The 26,350-nt window shown below is 41.9% G+C and overlaps 3 protein-coding genes across 3 annotated transcripts; 2 read left to right on the forward strand and 1 right to left on the reverse strand.

Annotated features, from left to right (window-relative positions):
* The first annotated feature begins 3,412 nt into the window (after positions 1-3,412).
* On the forward strand, positions 3,413-6,249 carry fgf17 (fibroblast growth factor 17). The gene is made up of 6 exons (XM_042101573.1): positions 3,413-3,490; positions 3,581-3,617; positions 3,933-4,110; positions 4,464-4,570; positions 5,264-5,266; positions 5,959-6,249. Exons 1-6 carry the CDS (start codon positions 3,459-3,461, stop codon positions 6,247-6,249), a joined length of 648 nt encoding a protein of 215 aa, XP_041957507.1. The 5' UTR covers positions 3,413-3,458.
* Positions 6,250-16,614: 10,365 nt separating this feature from the next.
* On the forward strand, positions 16,615-19,530 carry tubb2b (tubulin, beta 2b). The gene is made up of 4 exons (XM_042101191.1): positions 16,615-16,768; positions 17,831-17,939; positions 18,077-18,187; positions 18,298-19,530. The coding sequence occupies exons 1-4, from the start codon at positions 16,712-16,714 to the stop codon at positions 19,359-19,361; spliced, it is 1,341 nt and encodes a 446-aa protein (XP_041957125.1). The 5' UTR covers positions 16,615-16,711; the 3' UTR covers positions 19,362-19,530.
* A 2,268-nt stretch (positions 19,531-21,798) lies between these two features.
* Positions 21,799-24,852, reverse strand: bcl2l16 (BCL2 like 16). The gene is made up of 3 exons (XM_042102152.1): positions 24,445-24,852; positions 22,527-23,042; positions 21,799-22,326 (listed from the first exon to the last, which is right to left on the reverse strand). Exons 2-3 carry the CDS (start codon positions 23,004-23,006, stop codon positions 22,195-22,197), a joined length of 612 nt encoding a protein of 203 aa, XP_041958086.1. The 5' UTR covers positions 23,007-23,042; positions 24,445-24,852; the 3' UTR covers positions 21,799-22,194.
* Positions 24,853-26,350: the final 1,498 nt, after the last annotated feature.

The raw sequence follows: 26,350 nt of genomic DNA on the forward strand, positions 1-26,350 counted from the left end.
AGGCTTACAATATTTTCATGAAAAATGAGTAATATATGGTGATGGTTATCACTCCATCTATTAAAATGTGTACATTTCCTCTATAGCCAGAGAGTTTGCACAGTGCATAGTGGGATGTGAATGTGGAGTCCAGTTGACCTCGGCAGAGAGGGCAATAGAGGAACTGTCATGAACATTAGTGTGGACCACCTCTCTGACACTCTTACTTTGCAGGTTCTTCCTAAGGGCAATATACTGTTCTAACCCTATACATATTTTGCTATTAAAATAGTCAACAGAGCTTTATTTTTTGCTGGTCAAAGACCACCCACTTTTCAGAGCTTTGTCTCTATTTCGGTGGGGTCAGAAAAGTGTGGCCAGTTGGTCTTTATGGCAGAGATTTTTACGATGTGGTTCAAGCTGCTGGGAGACCACCAATCCTCCTTTCACTTGCACCCCAAGGTACAGTACTGCAGCCCTGGCAGCCAAATGTACAAAGAACACAGCGGACTGGAAGCCTAAGAATAATAGAATATTATTAGGAAAGGACTGTAGCTCAGTGTGCCACTTATGCCGTCAGCATCCTCCAGGTGAGGACACATCAGGCTGGGGCCATCTGCTGACCACCGCAGTAGCAGAGGCACGGGAGGACTCGAATTTACCTCTAAGGGAGAGTGACTGAATCAAATGAAATGAAATTGAAAGGACTGAACTTTATTCAGTCTGTTAACTTCACAATGACAATGGTCGATCATAGTGTCACAAGTAGCCCTGGCTGCAAGTTTGTATTAAGGAAACGGGTCGGGAGTAGGCTACATATGCTGTTGTTGCTAGGCACCTTCTCATGAGCAAACTTCAGGTTATTTCCATCTCGCCGTTAGTGCCAGTAACGCTAGAAGAGACACAAATAAATACGATCGGGTTGCAGACTCTCTGATCCATCCGCCACTTTGTAAACTGAAGGGGTGGGGAGGGTGTCGGAGTGGGGTGAGTGGACAAGTGGTATTCCACAACCTTACATTTCTCTCTCCCTCTTCCTCTTCCTCTCTCTCTTCCATGTTTCTTTCCCTCATTCTTTCCCTCATTTCAGTCTTTTTTTTTTTTTTTTAACAATCCACTCCCCAAAAAACATTGCCGACACCCAAGGTGTCCTGCTGGGGCACAGAAAATTCCACACTAGAGAGACTAGCTCTCTCTCTCTCCCTCCCTCTATCTCTCTCTCTCATTCTCGCCCCTAACTGCTCCCCCCTGCTCACCCCGCCCCCCCCCCCATACACACACCACCAACACCCCCTCATCCCACCACCCAGATTACCTAGTTAGCTCCAAAGACTGAAGGAATGTCACAAGAGTTAAGTGTGTCACATTGTCTTGTTACAAAGGCCAGCATTTGTTTTACAGGAACTTGCCATCCTCAACACTCACTTACTCAAACTTACATTTTTTATTGGCGGAATACTAAAGTAAAAAGGACATTTTTATTGTTCCTTATTACATGATTATTGGTATTTAATGTAGATGTGGACATGAGGGTAAGTCAACAAACTGCTCCTTGGTCTGGGGCTGTTTTGATATATGAAACAAATCAATAATTCTGCAATTCTAGTTAAAGCTGCAATTCTAGTTAAAGCTGCAAATATCCCAAACCACACAAATGTATATTAGGCCTAATGTGTGTTCCATTTTCTCACAGAGGACGTTGGTTTAGGAAACTGCCATTTCCATTTTAGTGATTGAAAACACATTATTGATTGTAAATGAGCCAATTCGCACACCATGTCTGGCACCAATGAATTGACCTTTTTAGTCAGATTGTGAAGAAGTTTGTTCGGGTATAGCATGCAATGTTCCAGTGATTATCTTTAAAACGGTGGAATAGTTATTTACGCATGACTCACAAATTAAGACTTCTTTGTTATTGCTTTAACTCGTGAGGCATCTATCATGTTTTCCGTGACATTATGAAAATACAGAAATACATTGTTGATCTCCGTATGGGTTAACTATAGCCAACATCTAATTTGTAGGGCCTAATTTATCACTTTGTACGCTTCTGTGAGCATAGCATAATTAATTCCCAGGTAAGCCAAATTAGGTCTTAAAACTTACACTGTTTTCTAACTCAAATGGGATGATTTGACATGGCAATGACGATAAGAAATTGTAGGCCTACTTACAGAAAAAAAAACCTAACGTGGCCTGTTTGGTTCACTCCAAACGAAAACGCTAAACTGACAAGAATAATTCATTGTCTGGTAGGAGAAAGACAAATTGACATGATACGACTAATTGCTGGGAAGCAATACCTGTCGGCAATACCTGTCGGAAAGCGAGCATCCTGTTGGCGATAATTAGGGGAGTTGTGCTATGTGGATTCCACATAAACCAACAAAAGACGCTGGAGACTGATGATTAAAACGAACCATTGTTTTCCTATTAGGTTTACCACGTTAGCAAAAGGTGTGAGCCAAAACCCCTTCGAGGCGATAGGGCCATCTTTGTAATTCAAGGGTGGGTAAGTAGAGCAAAACAGCAAGGAACACCTTTACATGATATCCTATGCACTTTAAATACAGAGGATGATTATAGACTGAATGTAACACAAACAACATGTTAAGAGCCTCTTTAATCATCGATTAAATCGGACTCTAGTTGGGATGAGACTCCACCAGTGGATGAAATCAGTGCCATTCATAAGTCACTCTGCTGACGTGAAGTATTCTATATTAGGCATGGCAGAGTGGGTGTCAGAGATTTTCCCACATTTCTGGGCCGATTTCTATAGAACGAGGAAAATGCGTTGTAAATAGTCTATCATTTTTGAGTGTATGGTAGGACGAACAATTATTTTCAGTAAATGTTCACACATCCATCCTTGAAGCCCACCCTCGACCGAGCCCTGACTTCATAAGCATGGGAGGGATCTTTGGCGAAGGCTTCTTGACGTCTTTCATTTTGGCATAGTCAGTGATCAGAGCGTAGCCCACCGGTCTAAAACCTGCGAGACCTCCTATAGTGACAACAGCGCCTGTTCGAGTAGGTCCTGACTAAGCCAGCTACTTGTTTCAAACTCAATGCTTGGCTTGAAGTTTGAACATTCTGAAGAAAACCATGCCTTTTAAGACAATCATATGATGGAACAGGACGACTTTTTAAATAGAGGAGTTGGATATAGTTTTAATGTCCGTTCGCTTCATACACATCGTTTGGATTATTTTCTTTTTTGGCACATGTTCTGAAGATATGTGTTTCAGGAGAACTTGAACTGAATGATGGTCAGCTACATCAGAGACTGAATCAGTAAATGGCTGCGGCGACTTCACTTGCCTGAAGCGGGGCGCTCAGGTTAAGTGGGAGCGCACTCTTTTTCTAGATTTGCCAGACGTCTTCAGGCACAAAGTGACACTCGGATTTACTCTGCATACCTCGAGGATATTATTGTCAGAAAACCTGTCTGAGTTGAACGGACTATTGGGACAATGTATGGGATCAATCAGCACTGTTTTTACTTGTAAGTTTTCGATAGAATTTTCATAAATGCCATACAACCTCAGACAAATAATAGTTTAAATAACCATGTATTTCATCTGTTCATTTGCAGATCATTTCACTTCTTCGTGGTGTGGTGCCATGCACAGGTAAACACAATCTCCCAATGGTTTTGATGTTACATCATGTCATTTTGCCCTCTCTAAATTAGGAATTTATTTTCTAGTTAGAATAGACCGGGGATTTACTTTTCTCAATAATCTATCTTAACTCACTCAGCACGTTTTTTTCTTTTGTGTCTGAAATGTTTCTATTCCGGGCAACTGCGTGTAAGCAAAGAATAGTTCGTTTAGGTATGGATAAAACTAATTTTAATTATGTTAAACCTGTCTCATATGAATGACACAGAGAGCCTTTAGACATAGTGAAACGTGTCATTTTATTTTTCCCTTTATATTGAAAAGGGGGAGAATCACCCTTCTCCTAATTTTAACCAGTATGTGAGGGAACAGGGGACGTTGACAGACCAGCTCAGCCGGCGGCAGGTCCGAGTCTACCAGCTCTACAGTCGGACCAGCGGGAAGCACGTCCAGATCCAGGGCCGGAGAGTCACCGCTACAGCAGAGGATGGCAACAATTTTGGTAAGCACAATCCAAAATCAATGTTGTGCCTTATTCGTCCCTCTTATTCGTGATTCGTGCATCTATGGCTTATACATGAGAAAAATGTTTCATATTTTTATTTTATTTTTTATTGTTTAATTGTTTTAGATTGTTTAAGTATTAGAAAACGCAGCTCCTTTGCATATTGGCTGTATGACTTGCCAAAAACAAATAGCCTATATAACATAAATTCACTTATTGACTGCAGTACACACCAGTTTGTCTATGTTTTGCATTATTATGTGTATTTCCAAGTAGATAAAAAAAAACATTCTACTGTACCTATATATATGAATATATTCAGTGATGTTATTTTTTTGTTTGTATTACAGCAAGGTTGTTTGTAGAGACAGACACCTTTGGTAGCAGGGTTCGCATCAAAGGTGCTGAAAGTGGGCGATATCTATGTATGAATCGCCGTGGGAAACTGGTTGGGAAGGTAAACTCCTCTCTATGTACTGGTTCTATGTCTGTCTTGTTCAATGCATTCAGTTGGCAAGGAATGAGCTTGAGGGGCTATAACTTGAAATATTTGCTTGCACAAAATGTGCTCCTTTGCTTTGCGTATGATGATGCCATAAGTATAAGGCACATATAAAAGGTATATAACTTCATCCTGCCAGAGTGTGTATTCAAAGTTGATGGAGCAGGTGAAACACACAGCTTCATATGCTCTTTTTAAATGAGTGATGCTTCTAGCACCACTTTCTGTGTGTCACTTCTGCATCACTTCCATGAATAGGCAGGGGGTTGCTACACATCCAAAGATAATACAGTGCAATGTGACCCACAATGCCTTTCTTTCATTAGCTGTGTGATTGGAATCAACCATGAAAAAAAAAATCAGTGAAAAATAGTTGTGCTTCCTGTATTCTGGATTCCCAAATGGAGAAGAGGGTTAGCAAAATAGCTCCTGTTGTGGATAGAACGAGGGGTGCCAGACAGTTGCCAGTGCAAGGGGGAAATTCTGTTCACACCCATTCTGTGTCTGGTCAGAAGTCAACCCGCCACTTCCTGCAGGGAAGTGGAAAAGATGTATTCAGTGCTGTTCTCCTGCCATGAGAAAGAATTGAGGGAATCTGATTGTGGAGGGTCTTAAGACACTAACGCCTAGTTTGCTATATGCCCACAGAAAGTTATTCATGGACAAATGACGGACACATTTTAGAATGTTGGGAAAAAAGTTTTGTGAGCTTGTTCTTCTTGAATGTGGGTCATCTCATTTCTACATCATTCTAATATTTATTACCTAGGATGCACAGAAAATTATAAACGTTTGAGTTTCTCAAATGGGTACCTTTGTATGTTGTTCTATTTGCACTTGTCAGCTTCAGAGATGTCTCCATTCTCCCCTTTTCTGAGAATGGAGGTAGTGCCATCTAGAGGTCATTAGATAGATAGATAGATAGATAGATAGATAGATAGATAGATAGATAGATAGATAGATAGATAGATAGATAAATAGATAGATAGATAGATAGATAGATAGATAGATAGATAGATACTTTATTGATGAGCACTGCTCTGGTCCCCCTCAGTCTTCATTTTGTGTGATTGTATCCAAGTATCAGATATGTGTATAATGCATTATAGCATGTTGTTTAATGTTTTTGTGGCAAGAGACAGAGTAGCCTACTGTTTGAGTCAAAAGATACAGGGACACATGAAGAGAATTGTAGTTGGAGGAGCCCACAGTAATAATAATTTTAATAATAATAATAATAATAATAATAATAATAATAATAATACAAAGCGAGCAGACTAAAAGGAGAATGGATCCCAGTGCACCCAGAAGAGCTGGCTTTATTTTCTATTCTTTTTCCTCAGGCCAGTGGTAGAGGCAGAGACTGCATCTTCACAGAGATTGTCCTGGAGAACAACTACACAGCCTTCCAGAATGCCAAGTATGAGGGCTGGTACGTGGCCTTCACCAGGAAAGGCAGGCCCATCAAGGCCTCCAAGACCAGGCAGAACCAGAGGGAGGTGCATTTCATCAAGAGACTCCATAAGGGCCCACCGCCATTCCCCAACACAGACCGACTCAAACACTTTGAGTTCATCAGCTTCCCACCGACACGCCGGGCCAAGCGGAACAGGAAGCCTCATAAAGTTGAATGACTTGGAGACAAAAGTGAACTCATTTTTTTTTAAAAAAAGAAGAGATGCAGCTTTATTTTTTATATATTTTCATACATAAAAATGGACTGGGAAAAAAAAAAAAAAATTGTTGTAAAGTAGACGACTGTAAATATGGTAAGATACCAGATGAAATGTGTATGTATATATTTAATATTACTGTGTGCGTGTTTGTAAAAAGAGGGAACATATAAAAGTTTGAATGGTTTAGACATATAATAAACTTGGAAATATGGGTTGGAAACTGGTTGGAATGGTTTATGTAAATTATAATTTAAAACTATAGTTAATTTATATAATTTCGTATTAGGTATTATATTATATCGTATTATATTATATTATGTTTTATAGAAACACTGACATTTAACAACTGATAGAGCACAAGGACAGAACCATTATCTAAATAAAAGCTAGACTTAATCTGACAGCAAGTCACAAAATTAAAAACAAATAATAATTGCAGACATGTGCATATTTATACCATATTATGTTTCCTTCCTTTTTTTTATTTTTCATATAACTCCATATAATGTTTCCATTTACACTGAAGCTTGGGCTCTGGTTTCAGACCCTGTGATCCCTCTCAGGTGTGCTACTGTCTGTACAAGAATGCTTTCAATTAAGCAATTCACCACACAGGCATCTCATTTCCTTCCTCCTGCTTTCCCATTCTTTCCCCACATTATGTGCTTACGAATCCCAGCATAACTGTGCTTGAACCCCATGCAGTTGGGATTGGAGTTGCAAGTACATTCGTTTAGAACCTTTTGGAGGATTCAAAGAATCAGGCAGAGAGCTTATTTTGTTTTAAAGGGTTTTTATCTGGCTGAAGAATAGTTTGACTCATTCCCTAATTATTCTCTAACCTAGACATATATGTTGGTTAGGATTTGAGGCATGCTTATTCAACAAGGAAGTTGTTAACACAATGATTCAATGCTGTCTTCTGTAACTGAAGTGGTACAGTCAATTTGGGCTTGTTGAGGTGTAATTTTGGCATTGTGACATGCTGCATGGTGTCGAGGTTGTCTGAGGTCGTGACAAACCTTGTTTTCCCCTTTAGAGAACGACTGACAGTCTTGTTTTCTCAAGCCTGGCTCCCAGTCCGCGGGATCAGTCATCAATGTAAACTGAGAAGGGGATGCTGAATGCTGGCGCATATTACATCTGTGATCTGCCTTTGATGAGGTGATTTCTTGCTGTCCTGCATCTTGTAGGCCATTTAATTGGGTCTTCTATTGACCAGTGGGTCTGTTGCCTCTTCATTAGCTGTGCTATGGCCCTGGCTTTAGTCTGTAAGTCCCCACAATACACGCCCCTGTCTACAGCTGCCAGTGCCTGTCACCATGGGGCATAGCAGACCAGCCGAGGGATCTAAACAGCTCACTGTGAGATTAGGACAAGATGAAGACTTAGCAATACTTTAAGCAGAGGATGTAACTTTATTGCAGCCCAGGACAGGAATAGTGACAATATTTAACATTTAAACATTTCACAGAGATTATATTTATATAAATACAGTAGATTAATAGTTCTGTCATATCTGATAGCCATAATCAATGTAAAGTGAGAGTAATAAAGACATTCCTATTTGTGTACCAGTTACATAAATTCTATTAGAGAACATCTGACTGCATGATTATGTATCTGTGTTTAGATTACAAGAAAATAACAAATTAATACATGGGTATTGGACTTGATCTAGAGGATAGTCACTCACGCAGCTGAACATAATGTACTCACTTGTTAATCCTGGTAATCAAAGAAAAGGACTGATATATTTGTAAAATTATCACCTGTGATAGATGGAAAGTATTAAAATATAGAACTAATTAGAGGAAGATTTATATAATCAAACTATGGTAAACCATTGTTATGACAGAGATAATGGCTCTTGAAAGCATTTTTGTGACAATACATATTTTGTCACTTAGCGTTAAACAATTGAAAATGCTTAAATCCTATAGTGTGTATTAATTTATCATTAATATCAACATGTCAGTTTGGTGTTTTGCTTTAGAATACAATTGAAAACAAAATGTTATTGATATACCTCTTCACATATGGTCTTCACAAAATGCATCTAACTCATTTATCATTATGGTCAGTCTTGTACTCCATGTATTGTAGAAAATATCCAGATGTCAGTTCAGTAAAGGTAATGGTCTTTAAACAAACAATCTAAAGTAAACATTTCATGGTCCTTTTTCATGACCTTTGAAACTGCCCAAAAATGTTCTGTCATTTCACCCATTTCACCCGTTTCACAAACGATCACCACTTGATGACCCAGTTTTGACCTACACAATGTTACACAAGGAGATTGCATTGCAGCCTGGCCACACCCTCTAACATATCCTTTCAGTGAGATAGCCTGGAACACAATTCACTAACATTTCCATCAGGTCCGAAAAAGACCAGCCAATCTGTGATGAGAGGTTTCGAAAATCAAACGCCCGCAACCATAACAAATTGCAGTCAGAAGAATGTGTACATTTATTTACGCCTTTCATCATGCTAGAAACGTATCCCAAAGTGAATGAGATGAATAAGTGGCCATTGAATAAATAAATGTAGGCTACTCAAGCAAGCAGTAATGCTAACAACCAGATATACTCCAATTCTGCGTGGAAATATTTTAATTAATGTATTATTTTTGGCAAGTACACAACAAAATTCCCTGATATTCCATGACTTTACCCCAAAAATGATAAAATTCCCTGACTTTCCATGTCTGGAATAGACTTTCCAAAATTCCATGATATTCCAGAAATTCCATGACCCGTGGGAACCCTGTTTACTTTCAGTTTGGACTTAGATATCTACATGAAAATCGACATATAAACATAGCTGCAAGCAGCAATGAGGGGGCCAAGCAGATAAGCAGTTGAGCAGGAGTTGGGATTGGATTGGATTGGACTGGACTGGACTTGACTGTGTTGTGTTAGATTGGATTGGACTTGACTGGATTGGATTGGACTGGAGGACTGGATTCAAAATTCACCGAATGTATTGTGTGTCCTCAAGATGTACTCCTAAGACCACATACCAAGTTTGGTTTAAATCGGTGAAAGTGTTGATAATTATAGCACCCCTAGTGGTGAAAGGTCACCAAAATAATTGTGCAGTCTTAATATGGGTTATGACTCCACACCAAGGTTGGTTTTAATCTGTGAAAGTGTTGATAATTATAGCATCCCTAGTGGTCAAAGGTCACCAAAATAATTGTGCAGTCTTAATATGGGGTCACGACTCCATATACCAAGTTTAGTTTCAATCGGTGAAAGTGTTAATAAATATAGCGCCCCTAGTGGTCAAAGCACACCAAATTAATTGTGCATCCTCAGGATGTAGTCCCAAGTCCACATACTAAGTTTGGTTGCAATAGGTGAAAGTGCTAATCATACCGCCCCTAGTGGTCAAACATCACCAAATGTATTGTGGGTCCTTAGGATGTGTTCACGAATCAACGTACCAAGTTTGGTGTCAATACGAGAAAGTCTTCCTAATTATAGCGCCCCTAGTGGTCAAAGTACACCAAATGTATTGTGTGTCCTCAGGATCGGGTCCCGAGTCCATATACCAAGTTTGGTTTTGATACGTAAAGGCGTTACTGAGATATGAGCTAATTTCCTGTATCTCTAGCGCCCCCCTAGTGGTCGAAGGTCACCAAATGTATTGTGTGTCCTCAGGATTGGGTCCCAAGTCCATATACCAAGTTTGGTTTCCATATGTGAAAGCATTGCTGAGATATGAGCCTACTTCCTGTGATTATAGCGCCACACAGTGGTCAAAATTTACCAAATTTCTTGAGCCTCCTCCTAATTGGATCCTGAGCCCATGTAACAAGTTTGGTTTTGATACGTGAAAGCATTGCTGAGATATCCCTTCACTTCCTGTTTGGTGGCTTCGCCGCCAAATTTGATTGGCTGTTACGGGCGAACAGTTTTAGGTTTGAAGACAAAAAGGGATAACTTTTTTGAGGCTTAGACTGAAGATTATGTGTGTCAAGTTTGGTGTCAATCAGACAAACTTTGTGACCTGTGAAAACTTTTAGGTGTTTTGATTAAATCCAATATGGCGGCCGAATCAATTACGTTGACATCACAAATTCACATCTGTCAGACTTAGGACATCCCACAGTATTAACAATCACCATAAGTAAGTTTTAATTCCAAACACAACACCCGTTACAGGCCAAAAGGTAATTTTGCTAATTATAGCGCCACCTATAGGTCAAAAGTCATTATAATTTATTGAGCCTCCTCCTTATTTGGTCCTGACCCCATGTACCGAGTTTGGTTTTGATACGTGAAAGCTTTGCTGAGATATCACTTCACTTCCTGTTTGGTGGCTTCGCCGCCAATTTTGATTGGCTGTTACGGGCGAACGGTTTTAGATTTGAAGACAAAAAGGGATAACTTTTTTGAGGCTTGGACTGAAGATTATGTGTGTCAAGTTTGGTGTCAATCGGACAAACTTTGTGACCTGTGAAAACTTTTAGGTGTTTTTGATTAAATCCAATATGGCGGAAAATCCATCATGGCGGAAAATGACGTCATAGGCACCCTGTTGAACTCGGCTTGGTCCAACGATACCTCATATTTGACAATCGGGCCAACGGGTCAAAAGTTACTTGCATGAACGCACATCCAACTTTGGCCTGTTGGTGGCGCTAGAGCGCTCGAGGTGCTGAAACTTGAAAACTTGGTGAAATTAATCAGGGGACTGTGCCTAATTTATGTGCTCAATTTTACAACTTTTTACCAGACGGTTCTATGGGCTGCCATAGACTTCCATGACGGAATAATAATAATAATAGGAAAACGTAGAAACACAATGGGTGCCTTCGCAGCTTCGCTGCTTGGCCCCTAATAACATACCAGTTCAAATGTTTATAATAGTAGCATGGCAACTGTGCTGGAACTATTCTTTACACCACTTGTTTCTTACAGTATGTATAGCAGATTTTTTCATATGTCAAAAACTTGTGTTAGGGGTTTGACCACTAGAGTGTGCCAGAGACTAACCCTATAGGTTTTAGTAGTAGTCATTACCAGTAGTCACCACAGCCACCACACCACAGCAACAAGAGCAAATACAAATACCTGTTTGTACAATATTTGCCATGCAATGAAATTAAAGAAAATAAATAGCATTGTTTGAATTTCCTGGTTGCAGATATACTGTCAATAACTGAGACAGCAATGATTCAGCTTCTTTTTCAGCAACTCCTTTTTTACAGTACATCTGTTCCATCATTACTATTACTCCATCACAAACAGCTAAATGTTCTATATCAATACATGTTTTAAATGATAAAATGTGATTATTATAAATTGGACACAAATCTGGCCACACAATTTAACTGTAAAAAAAGATGACAAAAAAGTCCCCTTCAGGATTTAATAAAAACACCATAGAGTATTGTCCATCCATAATTCTCTAGATTAAAGCCTGCTGCCTGGACGTGACTGAGCTCCTCCAGCACCTTTCCTTCCATCCATGCTATCCTCCAGAGACTCATGATGGCTGCTCTGTGAGTAGTGTGGAATGTCCATCACCATTAACATCACTGCTAGCTGACCACCCCCCCCCCCCCCCCCCCCCCCACCCCCCAGGAGACCAGCTGTGGAGGCAGGGAGGCACTTTACAGTACGAAAGCAAAGGGCCAGCACCAGTGAAGGCTTTAAAACCATTTAAAAACCCACGCCCTTCCCCCATCCTCCATGTCTCCACAGCACCCCCCCCCCCCCTCCATCCACTATTCATTATTCCTCCTCCCCACCCACTGCAGTGCCTCTGTATCAGCCGCAGTCTCTTCGCACGGACCAGACAAAGGCAGCAAGCATACAAAGGCTCTTTTGTTATGTATCATCTCCAGAGAGAGTAATAATAGAGCTCTTCTTCACAATCTATGCAAAACATGCATGTGTTTAAAGCTTGTTCGTGTAGCCGTTCACACAGCCTCTAGAAAAAGGCATCGTTAAATTTGTCATCTCTCCATGTTTCTCCAAGGGGAGAAAATTATGGCAGATGCACAGAGCCACACAAAGCTGGCAACACCCTGCTCACTCTGTGTCCATGAGCCCCTCATAGAAGACAACTAGAGTGGCTACTGCGGCTCATTGCTGATTTATTGAGGGGCTTGGTATCTGAGCGACTGTCTTGCTCAGGAGGGGGTGGGTGTGTGTGTGTGTGTGTGTGTGTGTGGGGGGGGGGGGGGGGGGTCAGCCATTAAAGGAAGACTAGCACACACTAGCCGATGACTAAGCACAATGGTGGAGGGGAGACTGCTGAAGCAAGCGTCCAGTGAGTCAGACCAGGCTGGGTGAATCAGTAGACTGGGGAATGTTGAAAGGAAGCTGGTGCATTTATAACAGATGAAGTCAGATTCACCCCCCAACACAGAAGAGCAATCAAAAGTGGCAAGAGGTGGGAAACATTTAATGGGTGGAAACTAGCTGAAAACTAGCTAGTGGGGTAATAAGGAGGATTCATACTAGGAGGAATTACGACAGCAAAATGCTGATAACTGGTGGTTGAATGGGAATGTGGCACGCTGCACTGAAAAGTGAATAGCGATGGCCTGGGTGACCTTCCAATTTTCACACAGAGGGACAAAAATGCAAATCAAAATGCAAATATATGCAAAAAATGTTTCACTGGAAAGGACTTGCGCACGGCACGGCTTAACCAAATGAGCTGGATTGAGAGAGCATAATCACTTTATTAGCTGTTGCATCATGGATAAAATACTTTCTGAGAAGATTATACTTAATGTCACACTCCCCTCTAAACAGATGAGTCAGTGCACTGCCATATTAGCTGTCAGGGCTTAATTCCCCTGTTAAGGCCCTTTTAAAGCAATACATTTGTTGACACCAACATCATCTCCTTCAGCCTTCGCTGCAACACCCCATCCCCCACCACTACCAGTAACAGTGCTGTACAGTTGGTGTGGAAATTTGCTATCTCATCCAGCAGGGCACTCAGAGATTTAATAAAAGCATGGTTGTGGGGTGGAATCCGATCCTTGGTGCAGCTCTCTGGATCCCCCCACCCACCTCCCCAGAGGAAGGGGGGTGGGTGGCTGCACATGCTCAGTCACAGCCCCAGCTGTTAGTCTTACAGCACCTGCTCCTCTGCCTCCCAAAGACTCCGCAGCCCCGCCCTATACCACGGCTAGGAGCACAGGGAGAGCTTTCACCATGCAGACAGCCAGGCTAATCTTCTCTTTTCATCAATGCATACGTATAGGCGTTCACCCTCAATTGTGTGCCTCCGGCCACACTGTAAAACAGTGTAAATGTCTTTTACATGGATTAACATACAGCTAGGCGATATAATAGCTTTTAGTTTTCAATTCATGCTGTTGTTCAATATGGCTGTTCTATGACAACATCTGATTTTCAACCATTTCATTTTAAAGTGACAACACTGCAGGGCTTTGATTAGGGCTGGGGTTTGTCAGCATCAGTACATGTGAGCAAAACATACACAGACACTGTTATCAAATGAGCTGTCGTACAAAAAGACGACACACCATTTGTGCAGCCTCAGTCAGTGTTCATGGAAACACTGTTTTGGCTGTAAGATCACCCCTCCCCCCTCTCCTCCTCCTTCATTCTCTTTTTCCTCAATCTGCCGGATATTCCAAGGCAGAGAAAGCAGGACGGAGCTGTAAGCACCATGTGTGTGTGTGCGTGTGTGTGTGGGGGGGGGGTGATGCTGACGGGCTGAAAAAGCTTCCTAATGTCTCCCCTCTGGGGATATTCCTACAGGAACAGGGCACAGCAGCCAGACCGTACATTAGTATGTGCACTCACTCGATGCTGAGGGGCCGTCCGTCTCTCAATCAATATCAGAGACCGGCTGCCATGATATATTCCCCCTCCCGCCCATCGCGCTCGGATGCGAGCTTGCTTCACGTAATTGCACAAGAAAACAGAAGAACTGCGCAGGAGTCTTTGTCTGCTCCAGTCTGCTTTCTCTTTTTGGGGGTTCGTTTTCATACTGCTGACACCACCGAGTCTGTGTCAGTTCATTTCACCATCAGGTTGCCATCGCCTCTGAAGCCACCCTGCAATGACGGAGCTGAATAAATAATTCATTCTGCTGCCAGAAACAGAGGCACTGCACCAAAGAGCTGAATCAAAAGGGGGAAGTGGAATGCTAAGCCCAGAGGGCCTGGGAGAGGGGAGAAGAGACCACCCTTTCTTCCCTGCTTTGTCTCCTCATTCAACCTGTCATATTATAAATTAACACTGCTTATAGACTGCATTAGACATGTAAGAATGAATGAAATCTGACATGCTGACTCCTGGCTCTTTTTATTGTGATTAGTTTATTTTTGAAAAGTGTATTTGCTGTAACTCAAGATATTATGATTGGCAAAACCTGTGGGTTTGGTTAGCCCTTTATCTTTTAAAATAGACTGCCAAGCTGACCCTGTTGTGTTATCTCCAAGTCTGATGAAAGTCCTTTTGTTTACTGCAGGCTCTAAACAAATTCACATCCCATACCAAAGGTAATTTTTATCTGTTGTATGCACTAACTTCAGATGAGCTCATACAGGAAACGCTTGGTGAAACATAACGCAATAAGTTAACATCAGATACATATTTGAAGTGAACATTCAATAAACCGATGATTAGTTTGATCATTCGATAAACCAATGATCAGTTATGAAGTTGAGATGACTCATCATGTTTGCCACAGTTTGTTGCACATTTAAGAAGACTTCTTATGGCATTTGCATAAGTATGCCAACAGCTGTTCAGCCTCCTCTGATTTGCCACGGTTCTTTCTGCTGGGGGACTTCCTGTGATGTTGCAGATGGAGAAATAGCACCTTCTGACCCTCCAAAGTCATGCCAACTGTCATTATCACACCATTCCTTCGTGGAGATGCTATTAATAATCCACACTGTCTCCATTCTTGTGACCTGTTTCCAAAAGAGCAACAGTGCCCGGGCCCCATGTACATACGGAAAGCCCAACCCCCATCTATACTGTGTGACCCCATTTCCACGATACCACCTCTGCACTATTTGAAAACACTCAACACAAGTGTCTCTCTGGACACATGAGCCAAGAGCATGGTCTTTATCCATATGGCAGATATTGCAGGATTGGCTACCACAGAAGACCATCCTCCCATCAAAACATCCTAAAGGTGTGAACACAATTATATGGTAGAATACACATGACAATTTCTTTGAACAATCCTATGTTGGTGACAAAAGGTTGTGCTACGTGTTTTCATGTTGGTAACAGCTCACGGACATGTAACAGCTTGTTGACTGCAGTAACGTTTTAGCTAATTGTTGTTGCCACTATTTACATTTTTGGTCATGCATGTATTCTCAATGTTACTCATAATTTGAAAAACAAACACTTACATCTGATAGCATGTTAATGACATAAACCCAATCATATTATATCATGTGACTGCGGGGGTTGTTATGAACCCTGTACTGTATGCCTGGTTAACTGACCCTGTGACTGGTAATCTCCTGTGCCTCTGGATCAAGAGGCTTGCAGAGTTCAGCATTACCGGGCCCTGTTTGGAGGACAACAATGCCCAGGGCCCTAAGCTCACTGCACAGGGTGCGTCAGCAGCTCGATCAACATGAAGGATATGTTGGGACATCTCCCACACACCTCCTTTCTGTTTGACTAGAGAAATAAACTGGAATATTTAAATACTGACTAATACTTTACCGTTGTCCATATGGAGCAATGTATTATTAGTTTACTAATTGTTGGATCTACATTTACCAAGTACATTTACAGTAGGCCTAATGCCATTTTAGATATTAGCCCTGTGTTACAGTAAGGTTACTGAGCTTCTTGTGAATTTTGGAAATGTCTATTTATTTGACATTTTGTATAAGTATAAGATTATTGTTACAAATATATAGACTGACTGGTTTTTCGAATTGGAATAAAGGTGGAGCAGAAAGGGGGGGTGGGGAAGCAGCCAGAGCAAATTGACACATGACCATAAAACCTTTCTGATCCTGATTTCCCCGAAGGAAAATACTTCTGAATAAGCAAATACACATGATCACCACTATTTTCATTTATACCATCACCACGCCAATTTTAATGTATTTTCGTATTTTTGCTTTCCTTTGTCATGGTGTAGCTGTGCAAGAAATTCAGCAAGGAAGTGGATACGTAGAGGTAAAACGAGTAATTCGTACGTTCGTTGGTTATTTGAGTGACTTAGGTGCATAGCCAATAAGCTTGCGGGCCGTCGCGGTACTGGGAGCCGGGCTTTTTCCACATTAGCCAATCGAGAACGAACGTCCAAGCACGCGTCATAGCAAGGGCGGGTGCATGGAAGTGTACTAATAAGAGCCGCCGCTTGCCGCGCCTTAGACGAAGAAAGGAGAGACATTTTGGTTCATTGAAACGTTTTACCATCTAACGAAAAAATGAGGGAAATTGTGCATCTTCAGGCTGGTCAGTGTGGTAACCAGATTGGTGCCAAGGTAGGTAATTCTGGTATTTTTGTTATTTATATATTGTAATTTGTCTCTTTGATAGAGCAATGAAATAAATCAAGAGGCTTCTTTCGTAACAGGGTGCATGTAAAACTCGTTTCTTTTATCAGAAAATATGACCTCAATATCACCCATTGTGTTTTTTGTGAATATCAGGATGTAGACTACTGGATTATTTAAAATACCCAATCATGTCCCACATTTGAGGCTACTGCCGAGTTCATTTGAACATAGGTTCATTATGACGAAATATCATGCAACTCAAAATTGATATTGAGTGAATAGCCTATGCTACTACGATTCCGAAAATTAATCAATCTGAAGTTCATATGGCGATTGCTTTCATTGTGGATATGCCGAAATCGTTTGGGATTTTCCTGTAACAAAGCCAGTAGCCGGCCGACAGTGTGGCAAAAGAGGAAATCGATTCATTGACCCAATTTTCATAGTTAACCTTTTGCGTTTTAGTCCTAATTGCCTCAATATATTGCAAGTTTGGGGAAAATGTGCTAAATATCCCATGGAAAAAGCCCCTCAGTCAAAGCTATTTCAAAGTAGGCCTATACATTTGTAAAAATGTGTAAGGCCTTTTGGATCGTCATTGCAGTTGCGCGCACCGCGCCTTTGGCGGATGTGGGATGTGCTGGTTGGCTGTGACGTTGACCTGTGATGAATTTTCAAAATTATATAGCGCGTGGATTTCAGCCAACCAGTACGACTGCCGCGCGCGGGAGGGGGTTTGAGTGCGTTTCGCGCTCTCTCGACATACGTTTACCATCAACCAATGACTTGCTAGTAAGCTAGTGGTTTGAAAAACATGCCTGGAATGTTCTCTAGGCAGTTTCAAACGACTGCTACATTTCAAGCACATATGCAGTCTAATAGTAGGCCATCCTTCTGATAATAATATGGTCCCTTTCCACGTCCAACAATTCTCTAAGCTCAGAATTGGCAGTTGCAGGTTCTTTTAAAGTATTTAGTGGATTTGTGCATCAAATGTGTTTTTAAAGATGGCGCCTGGAAATAAATATCAACAATTCTCCTTTTCAGTTCTGGGAAGTCATCAGTGACGAGCATGGTATTGACCCCACTGGAACTTATCATGGCGACAGTGATCTTCAGCTGGACAGGATCAATGTCTATTACAATGAAGCATCAGGTATGAAGGGATTTTTTGATCTACGACTCCCTTTTGTAGTAAGAAGATGAAATTAGTCAATAGTTATTAAAACTGACTTGCCTAATAACTGTTTGTGAACTTGTACATACTTATCCATTTGTGGTCATGTTACACAGGTGGCAAGTATGTGCCTCGTGCTGTGCTGGTGGACTTGGAACCTGGAACCATGGACTCCGTAAGGTCTGGACCTTTTGGACAGGTCTTCAGACCTGATAACTTCGTCTTCGGTCAGCATTTATCTCTCATTCCCATATGCTAAAATTAAATTATGTAAATGCGGAAATGTATTTACCAGGCATACAATCAATCTGATGTTATTCTTTGTTCCTGCCTTTAGGCCAGAGTGGTGCTGGTAACAACTGGGCCAAGGGCCACTACACTGAGGGAGCTGAGCTGGTTGACTCTGTGCTCGATGTGGTGAGGAAGGAGGCTGAGAGCTGTGACTGTCTTCAGGGTTTCCAGCTCACCCACTCCCTGGGTGGTGGTACTGGCTCCGGTATGGGCACCCTGCTCATCAGCAAGATCCGGGAAGAGTACCCCGACCGCATCATGAACACATTCAGCGTTGTGCCCTCGCCTAAGGTGTCAGACACAGTCGTCGAGCCATACAACGCCACACTGTCTGTGCACCAGCTTGTAGAGAACACAGACGAGACCTACTGCATTGACAACGAAGCCCTGTACGACATTTGCTTCCGTACCCTCAAGCTCACCACTCCCTCTTATGGTGACCTCAACCACCTGGTGTCTGCCACCATGAGCGGTGTGACCACCTGTCTCAGGTTCCCTGGCCAGCTGAACGCAGATCTGCGCAAGCTTGCTGTCAACATGGTACCATTCCCCCGTCTGCACTTCTTCATGCCTGGTTTTGCCCCCCTGACCAGCAGGGGGAGCCAGCAGTACCGCTCCCTCACTGTGCCTGAGCTGACCCAGCAGATGTTTGATGCCAAGAACATGATGGCAGCCTGTGACCCACGCCACGGTCGCTACCTCACCGTTGCTGCTATCTTCCGTGGCCGTATGTCCATGAAGGAGGTGGATGAGCAGATGCTCAATGTCCAGAACAAGAACAGCAGCTACTTCGTGGAATGGATCCCCAACAACGTCAAGACCGCTGTTTGCGACATTCCCCCCCGTGGCCTCAAGATGGCTGCCACCTTCATTGGCAACAGCACCGCCATCCAGGAGCTGTTCAAGCGCATCTCAGAGCAGTTTACTGCCATGTTCCGTCGCAAGGCTTTCCTCCATTGGTACACCGGAGAGGGCATGGATGAGATGGAGTTCACCGAGGCAGAGAGCAACATGAATGACCTGGTGTCTGAATACCAGCAGTACCAGGATGCCACCGCTGATGAGGAAGGAGAGTTTGAGGAAGAGGAGGGCGAAGCTGAGCTGGCCTAAATGTTCTCTGTAAATATCCTGTCCCAGGCTGTACAATTCACTGACCTGTCAGTCCTTTCCAAAGTCCAGTATTTTGTGTTCTGTTTTTATTTGTCACCTGCTGTTCTCATTCCTGTCTGTACAGAAACAAGTAATTAAAAAACAAAAAAAAAAACCTTTCTTACAAAAAGTGTTTGTGTGTGTGTCTGTCAAAGTATTAAAAATGAATGAAATCCCAGGACTTGATATAGATTGGTTATTTATTAAAAATATTAATAGTTGAAAACCAGGAATCTTAGGCTGATCAACTGGCAATATGGACCTATGTAGCTTACAATTACTGATTTTAAAGGTATGCATATGTTTTTATTCAACACAACAATGTAGCCTACTAATGGAGGAAACTTGTGGCTGTTCCAAGCATGCACACCCTAGTAATTTACCTTCTGTGAGTGAGCAAAGCAATGCAGTTTCAACTTGGCCTGGGCCTCATTCGAAGACTAGGTTGCCGTGCTGCTTCCTGAAACTTGATCCGAATCACATGAGCTAAGTGCTACATTGACCAGTTAAAAAAAAAAAAAGCATATGTGGCAGAAGTCAAGAGGACTGTCTACTTGTCAGTTACTTCACCACTGTCGCTGACATATTTCCTGTTGGCTGTGTTATGAGAACTAGTGTGTTTTTTGCGCTCAGATTACAACTGGTTGGTGTGATACTTTGTTAAGAAGGCAACATCCCAAAAAATTGGTGTCAGTTCACACTTCTCAGAAAATTCTACATGACCAGCAGAGGATGCTGGATGACCAGCCTACTAAACTTCAATAGATTGATGGTAGGCATAGACAGTAAAACAGGTGGCAGGCTGTACCAGAGACTTTCTAATGAGACAGCGCTCAAAAAATCCTCCATAGAAATGCATGGGGTTAGTTTGTCCCGCCAATATGGCCGTTGTCTACACATATCCTACCCAGGGGGTCAGGATTTGAAGGGTTAGCGTCAGCCAGTTAGCATGGCATTTGGCCGCTGACATTTTTGAAAACATGGCGTTACATGGTTGCAACTTCCGGCACCAGTTTGCACATGCTGATTGGTAGATGACAGCTCATGCACGAGTTTAGTGTTGGGCACGAGCGTCCTCGCACGTCCATGTTGGTTTGGATTTCTGGAAGACGACAAATAAAACAACTAACTACTTGGATTAAGCTACTGATATTTGACTTAATGCCTACATGGTTTAGTCTGTATTATACCGGACTTTGTCGTTAATAAAAGAAAAATGTAAATGTTGTCATATTAGGCTATTATGACTATGACCATACATTTTACCAGATGCAATTACCTATATCCAATTATTAGCCTACTCATTGCGTTGTGCATGAAAACTATTTTAAAACGCACAGGCCTACCTGTTCCTACTAGTTCCTACCTGTAGTCCATGACAAAGCAACATCTGGATGTAACCTATGTCTCCCCAAGTGTTTTAAAACGAAACAAATGTCAATGACTTATTTAGTTTGCTTTCTTGCAACATTGACATGATTAGGCTATGCATTTGATTTAAATGACCAGGCTGCCAGTCTAGGCAAAAGCCAAATATCCAACAACAGTTGCAGACTCTTTGCCTGCTCGAACCACAATACCCGAGGGATGTGCACTTATCGGTAAGTCCAACTTGCGTTGTCTTCATTTTGTCTGCCTGCAAATGTAGCCTAGGTTTAACTGGGTTTAACAAGCTGCAAATGCACACTGGGTGCAGCAAATATTTCAGCTATCCACAAGTTTCTTACATCCCATATGTCTACTTAATTTTAGTAATTTTCGTTGGCTAGCCTATTGCGTAATATACAACATGTCCAAATATAGCATTTAGGGTTCATTATTGGTGTAGCCTACAGTGACTCAATATTGATTCGCATTGTTTATTATCACATATGAACATCACATTAAATAACCTAGGACTTCAGAGACAGGGCAAACTTCTACCACCATTCCCAAAATGTTATCCCAACCAATTAATACATTTGCGCTTATAACGATGGTGAAGCGCGTTCCCGAACAACTTCTTTTCCTCTGAGGGAATGTCCAATCTTCATCAACGACATACCGTTGTACCTTACGTTGTCTCCGTCTGTAATGTGGAATCTAATAGGCTAATTCTAGCTGGTGCCGGAAACGAACACCTATGAAACGCCATTTTTGTAAAGATGGCTGCGGTCAATTTCAAACTTTTTTGGCTGAAGTAGCTAGCCTAGCATGGTCCATTGAAATGAATGGGGGCGGGACTTAGTCACTTTCTCCAGTTATATATAATACCTCCATGATCCTACCCCTTCCTTGGCAAAACGTTGACATGTGAATACATTGAGCCAATCATGTGCTGTGTTGTGAATACATTGAGCCAATAATATGGTGTGTTGTGAAGACATCGTGCCAATCATGTGCTGGAGCAAGATTGCAATAGATTGGTGTCCTGAAGCCTTGCGCACGCGCATTTCTGCCGAGATGTATGCCCGATGAGTGCCCAAAAAGCGTTGCCATATGGCCGCCAAGTGGAGGGACTTGCCTAAAAGGACTTTGGCTGTACTGATTTGACCATTAAAAACATGCTATTTCTTTGATTGGAAAGCCACATAAAACGTCTACATGTTACACGTAATCTGATAACTGTTTTACCTTTTCAAAATTTCAACATTTTTTAAGTAACAGTGGCTCTAAAATATGCATAATTAGAGTGCAATCATACACAATTACATTAATTCAATAATAATTTTTTTTAGAAGTAATTGTTTCATTCCAAGACATATTGCTTGTAAAAACAGTCTCTATGTATCCCAGAGGACAGTGCTATACATGTTCAACCCATTCTTCTTTTCCAAAGGAAGTAGGTGAGGATGCCTGTGGTTAACATTAGTAAAGTCCAATAGCATACTCTTTTCACTTGACCTTCGAAGCTCTGTTTTACCCCAAAGCGAGATATAAAACCAGACTGGAAGCAAAAAGAGAACATGTTAATATACTGTTAGTACACATCTGTATCACAAATTCCAGTGTACAAACAGTTCTTAAGACTGAGGTGTCATTTGGTACCCAGGGGTAGGTTATTGGTGTATTTAAAAAAAACATTTTGTTGGAAACTTTGATTTCTAACTGGTACAAACGTTAAAGAACGTTGAAGAACCCACTTACCCATCCCCCGTGTTCCCTGATCTCAGGACAGATCACCCTCTCTACGTACGCTCCCACACACTCCTGCAGCTGTGGCAGCACGCCATCCATGCCATTGTCATGGCAGTGCAGGGCCATCTGTCCGGCCAGCACATACACCGACAGCACAGCACTCCAGGCCAGGTCTCTTCGGCGCCCGCCCGGGGCAGCAGGGCCAAAGTGCTCGTCCAGGATGGCCGTGAGCATGGGGCAGGCCGTGCTCTCCGTCACATCCTGGAAGACACGCGGCCAGCGGCGGAAGAAGATGGGAAACCGGATGAGGAGTTCGTCGCCGGCGTGCCTAAGCGCGGATGCCGCCGGACAGGGAGGGGGAGGGAGGTACGCACCAGGCGGGGATGTCACGTAGGCAAGGTAGTCGTAGGCCATCAGGTAGGCCTCTCTGACCAAAGGGTCTGGACTGTTACGGCCGCGGCCCCCTGATGGTTCATCTGATAGGCCCATGGTTTCAGTACTTCAGAAAGACAGGGGCCCATTACTCTGAAACAACATAAAACATACATTAATTTGGCAAGAGTGTTCAAATAAAGATGAATATTAAAAATCGAGTTACTTGTACAGTTGGATTCTTCAATGTCCTTTTGTTAAACTGATCCACTGGTGAACAGGGACGCCACAAGGATTGAAAGATAGAGCTGAAACATTTTCATCACACCTAAAAAGGTCTTCAATGAACTGGAAATAACAGGGACACTATGCCATTAGTTTTCACTCACAATATTGATCATTATCAACAGTCTGCGAGGACTGATATTGTATCTTGCCAGTGACGCCCCCAGAAAATTGTAACAGGGGTGGCCAGATGAGGCCACTGTAAAATATCACATAGCCCTTTGAAGCCTAGGCTATTTTCAGTGTAATTTTACAATTAAGCTCTTATCTTGAAGTGCACTGAAAGACCGGGGTGCACGAAACTTGTTGGGCACGTAGCCCCACAAGGATGACACAGAACCATTGTTTTTGTTTTGATCCGTCGCCCTCCCGACGGACTGGAGCCCCCGAAAGGAGGGTAGGGTGGGCACAGTTTTCTGTGAGTATCTTGAGAACCGTAGGGCCATGGGGCCATGTCTCAAGGGGCCATGTCATCCAATCCCATAACTACTCATTTGATGTATACCCCCACCTAGTTAAAAATGAAAAAGCAAAAATGAGGTGTTGTAATTGCAGGTATCTCTGGATGACAGGGTCAAAACTGCACAAAATTGGAGGAGTAGGATCATTCTGACACCTCTAAATGCATGCCACATTTCGTGGAATTCCGTTCATGGGGGGCTTTACAATAAATTAACTTATGTGTAAATTTAGTAACTGTACACCAACTGGCCTGTAGATGGCCGGACACAGTTTTCTGTGAGTATCTCAAGAACCGTAGGGCCTAGGATGATGACTTTTTTGTATGTTGGCCTCCAGGGGCCATGTCAACCCATCCCATAACTACTCATTTGATGTATAGCCCCACCTAGTTAAAAATGAAAAAGCAAAAATTAGGTGTAGTAATTGCAGGTATCTCTGGATGACAGGGTCAAAACTGCACAAAATTGGAGGTATAGGATCATTATGACACCCTTTGAATGCATGCCAAGTTTCGTAGAATTCTGTTCATGGGGGACCATACAATAAATTAATATGCACACACATACACACTCATGAACACATGCAAACACACACAAAGATACATGCACACAATTGCAGGCACACACACACACACACAGAGCACGGCCCCCACCAAAAAAATCCTGGGTGAACACATTTGTTTAACTTAGTTCAGGTACTGTCACTACAAGCAGCAAGCGAAACTAAATACTAGGTCATACTACGTTTTGCAGGAAACTACATGTCACCACGACCGCCATCTAAAAGCTTATCAAACCAGCCGACTCACCATAGTCCAAGGCCAGTGCCTTCATGCCAAAAAGGAAACAAAGAGGATTAGAGAGCAGGTGACAAAGCTTCAGTCGTTTTCCTCCCAAAAGGAGCCGTGGTCGCCGGCTGATCTGTGGGTCACCGCGCGTGTGTGTTCATGAGAACTCGTTCGCACAAACATGCTAAATTTAGCGCGGGAGTTGCAAACTGACACTAACCCCCTAACTCTTAGGCTTGTAGTGGTTACTGCTACCACTCACATATTCTCTGTTAGCTCGGTCAAGCTAAATATAAACGCCAATAAATCATATGCCTGACGACCTGTGCGTCCTGTTAATTAACAACCAGCTTATAATGCTTTTGACAGAGCAAAGGTAATGCGCAAAGATCAACAACAGAGCTCTACACACAATAGCTGTCATCACTAGGCTAATGTTTCTTTCACTTTCACTTTCCTTCCCATTTTTACCCCAACTGAGAATTTGAAGACAGGCTCTGCTGGTCCTACTAAGCAATTGCTTCCTGAAACCAGAAACTTGTTTGTCTGCTTCCTGAAACTTTTATTTAGCCTCTTCTAAAAAATAAATCCTTCTAAAAGGGTCTGTAATTTATTATCAGATAATAACCGACTGTAATGACAGCAGGATAAGGGCTAAGGATGCCATGTCAACTTGTATGATGTGTGTATGGTTTGTTTGCTGTAAACACATAGTCTATTATCAGAGATCTATATAAGTAGACAAAAGTGTGATTGACATTCAACTCTAATACTGTAGTTCATTTTAGAAAAGTTGTAAAATACCAAGGCACTCATCTTCTTTGTAGTTAAAATGCCTTTATTTTAAAGGGCACAACATAATTAAAACACTTCGACGCGTTTCGGCATGAAGCCGAATGAAGCAGATCAGGAAGTGAGCAGTCTCTTGTGTGGCATACTGAAATAAAGGACATCAATTCCATGAGTGTTCTCAGGTGTGTGGGTGGGACCAATTAGCTAATGGCAAACCCCTCATTTACAAAGGTAAACCCACAGAGAAACAGAAAAACAAACAGGTATTGATGGTGGTCAGCAGGGGGCGTCATTCCATAGTCTCTACAGACATAAAAGAGTATTTAGAGAACAAAAAAGAACATACATGCAATACATTTATACAACAATAGAGCATTTGTGTTTACAGGAAATGGAAATATTCCAACTCATCATTTAAACCTGGATATAAAGTAGCTCTTAATTTAAAAATCCAGTAGCTCTCTCGTTGGTTTAATTGTTTCAATCTATCACCCCCTCTCATTGTTTGTGGTATATGATCTATACCTATAGCTCTTAAAATAGCAGGGTCACTATTGTGCTTGTCTTTGAAATGACGGGCCATTGGATAGTTCTCATTTTTTGTTCTTATCGCATATTTGTGCTCTGAGACTCTATCTTGTAACCTTCGTTTGGTTCTGCCGATGTAAAAAACATTACAGAGGGGACATTCCAGTTTGTAAATCACAAATGTGGTTTTACAATTAATAAAATGCTGTATCTCATGTGTTCTTTGACTATGTATATCTTCAAATGTTTTACCTTGAACTACAGTAGGGCAGTGATTACAATGACTGCATTTGAAGCTACCTTGTGGTTTCTTTGACAACCAAGTGTTTTTAGAGGGTGGTGGTAGATAGCTGTGGACAAGTTTGTCATTTAAGGTAGGAGCTCTTTTAAAACTGAAAACTGGAGGCTCTTGAAAAACATTTCTCAGAGAAGCATCACACTGTAATAAATTCCAGTTTTTTCTGATTATGTTTTTAATGTGATTTGCTTCAGTGCTGAACCTTGTGGAAAAGAAAATTCTCCCAGAACTTTGTCTGGACTTCCCACTTCTTAACAGGGATTGTCGGTCTAGGTTCTCAGATCTGTGCTTAGCACTCTGGATGGTTTT

This window comes from Alosa sapidissima, chromosome 8 (assembly GCF_018492685.1).
Source record: "Alosa sapidissima isolate fAloSap1 chromosome 8, fAloSap1.pri, whole genome shotgun sequence".
In the NCBI taxonomy this organism is placed as follows: domain Eukaryota; kingdom Metazoa; phylum Chordata; class Actinopteri; order Clupeiformes; family Clupeidae; genus Alosa; species Alosa sapidissima.